This window comes from Sceloporus undulatus, unplaced genomic scaffold (genome assembly GCF_019175285.1).
Source record: "Sceloporus undulatus isolate JIND9_A2432 ecotype Alabama unplaced genomic scaffold, SceUnd_v1.1 scaffold_9389, whole genome shotgun sequence".
Classification (NCBI taxonomy): Eukaryota; Metazoa; Chordata; class Lepidosauria; order Squamata; family Phrynosomatidae; genus Sceloporus; species Sceloporus undulatus.
In genome coordinates, this window is record NW_024812308.1 from 1 (window position 1) to 2,633 (window position 2,633).

Sequence of the window (2,633 nt, forward strand, 5' to 3'; positions counted from 1 at the left end):
TCTTATATTCAACCACTTACATATATTTAATGATGTATTTGATGTTTTTCTATAAAACTCTCCTGGGACAGCAACACAGTCTTCAGTGATTCTTCAGTCAATATCCATGTATTTCAGTGCTGCCACTTGTGAGCTTACTATATTCTCTTTGAAAAACATTTTCAGATAATAGTCTCTTATAGTGTATACCCAGAGGAGAAACCATTGTAGTTCCTTTGCTGACATTGCTGTCAACTTGTCCAGTCATCTACTTCAACCACAAATGGTTCTTTTACATCTATTTTTCCACTGTTAACAATCACACAATCTTGAAGAGGCCGGTCATGTTCATCTGTTGGCTGAAGTTCTATACCATGCACTACTGACTACAAGAGACAGAGAAAGAGAAGGGTTTACTTCAAGGGAAATATAGATATCTGATTTGATTTCAAGCATACAAAAGGCAGGTAGTGACCATCTTGTGGAATTCGACCTAGTTCTTGACTGTATTCTCCATTTTTCACAATACCATTCCTACTCCTGCCAAACCAAGAATCTGTTCCTGTGGCCAAAACAAACTGGATACAAGTAGGATTGGAGTAAATACATTTGCTGGCATCTTATTAATGATGATATAAATCCAACGTATGCCATTGCAGCTCACTTTTTTGGTAGTTGCAAATGAAAAATTCCACAAAAATCTACCTTAAAAGGTCACACATTCATTCATAACAAAGCCACTTTTGAGTTGACGGAGAAAAGGGGGTCAGCAGAGACATCAGCAGCTATTTTCCTTTAGCTGGATGTTCTGCAAGGACATCAGCTGCAGGGACATCTCAAGCACATTCAGCCAAAGGACAACAGAAGCACCCATTGTCACTGAGTCCCACACTGTCTGACAACCTGTAAATGGCCATGTTGGGAGGGGGGAGCTGTGCAGCTCACAGGATGGGTTTTAAAGGTAGTACCATCGAGAAATGTAGCAACAGAGACTGTGTTATATGAAGTAAAACCTCTCCCCATGCAAAATCTTGGTCGTTGTTTTGGAAGAGTCTTCACTATACTGGGAGAGTCTCCACTTTGAAGCTGTCTACATAGATTGGCCACCCAAAATAAAACCATAGTTTTAAATTTAAAATTAATGTGATAATAATAATTATTGTCATATTTTAATTTAACAGATTTATTTTGATTGTTCTATAAATAAATTAATTTTCTTTAATGATTTAACATCGACACGCTAGCACTAACACTCTGAGGAAGTAGCTCAAGTCTATAAAAGCTTATGCTACATCTTCTTTCTCAGTCTCAAAGATGCTACAAAATCCCTTTACATACTGATATTCCAGACTAACATGGCTATGTCTCTTAATTCCATTTCCAAAATCTAGTAATGAATAGTGCTCATTGTGCCCAGTGTTTCTTAAGTTATTCAAATTCCAATTCATGTAAGGCTTTAAAGGTAAACATCAGCATTTAATCATGTTTTACAATGGAACAATAGTCACAAAAGTGATCTGTGTACCTGCCATACGGTTCCAACAAGTGCCTGCAGTCAATAGCTTGGCAGCCATATTTAGAACCAAATGCCATATCAGCAGTCTTCAAAAGGCAATCCCAAGCACGACACATTATAGAGTAGTTTATTCTAGAGACTACCAGAGCTTGGATAACTAGCTAGCTGCTTTCTTTCTCTTCACAACAGATATCCAGATATGTTTAAGTAAGAATGTGTCAGTGAACTTTTAAATGACTATAAAATTGTCATGCTTTTACAGCTGCAATAACTTAGCATCAAACCATTGTTTTCAAAGCAACATTTCTTTAACCTACCATGCCATCAATGACTTTTCCAAACACGACGTGCTTTCCATCTAGCCAGCCAGGCCTTGTCACAGCAATGAAAAACTGGGAACCATTAGTATGTGGACCAGAATTAGCCATGCTGACCCAACCAATGCCATAGTGCTTCAGTTTAAAGTTTTCATCTGGAAACCTATCTCCATATATACTCATTCCTGGGAAACAAGACATTAGGTTTAACAGAAACTACAAAAAAAGGCAAGAATTTTGGAAAACTGCAAAGTTGTGCTCCAGAAAGACATTTTCTAGACTGACCACTGCATCAATCACCAGATTTAGGCTCATTGTGCAATAGAAGAATAAATAATAGAATATTGTGTGAGATTGTGGGGAAAAAATGCAGCTGCATTTTGTCACCCAAAGCTGTTTTAGTAGCCCACCAAGGGCCCACCACCATCCTCTTGTTAGGACATTTAATTTTTTAAAAATCTGAAAATAACCATAGCAGGTGGGAGGTGTAATTCCACTTGATGGATTTAGGCCAAGTTTTTGTTTTTCAAAAACACCCTTCCTGCGCCTAAAACAGCCAAGAGAGTAAAAAACATGTAGAAATTTCCCTCCCTGCTAACAGACAGTGACATTCTAAGTAAAATAAATTAATTACTTAATAAGTAGTGTGAATCATGGCCCTCTCATGTCTAGTGAAGAGTGCGTATGACCTTTGGATTTCAGATAGTTGTCCACCCCAATATATAATGTAAAATGTCACTGACCTCTTACTGCCCCCTTCCCCCCATCTAGGGTTGCCATAACCCAGTTGCAACCGGGTTTTTCCCGGTTTTGGCTGCACC

The 2,633-nt window shown here is 38.2% G+C and overlaps 1 protein-coding gene across 1 annotated transcript; it reads right to left on the minus strand.

The window, feature by feature from the left end:
- Nucleotides 1-2: 2 nt before the first annotated feature.
- LOC121918354 (peptidyl-prolyl cis-trans isomerase C-like) lies at nucleotides 3-2,028 on the minus strand (the record flags this gene model as incomplete). The annotated part of the gene is made up of 2 exons (XM_042444416.1): nucleotides 3-365; nucleotides 1,813-2,028. Coding segments are annotated over 2 exons (351 nt in total), but the record flags the coding sequence as incomplete, so codon positions are not given.
- Between the last annotated feature and the right edge of the window lie 605 nt (nucleotides 2,029-2,633).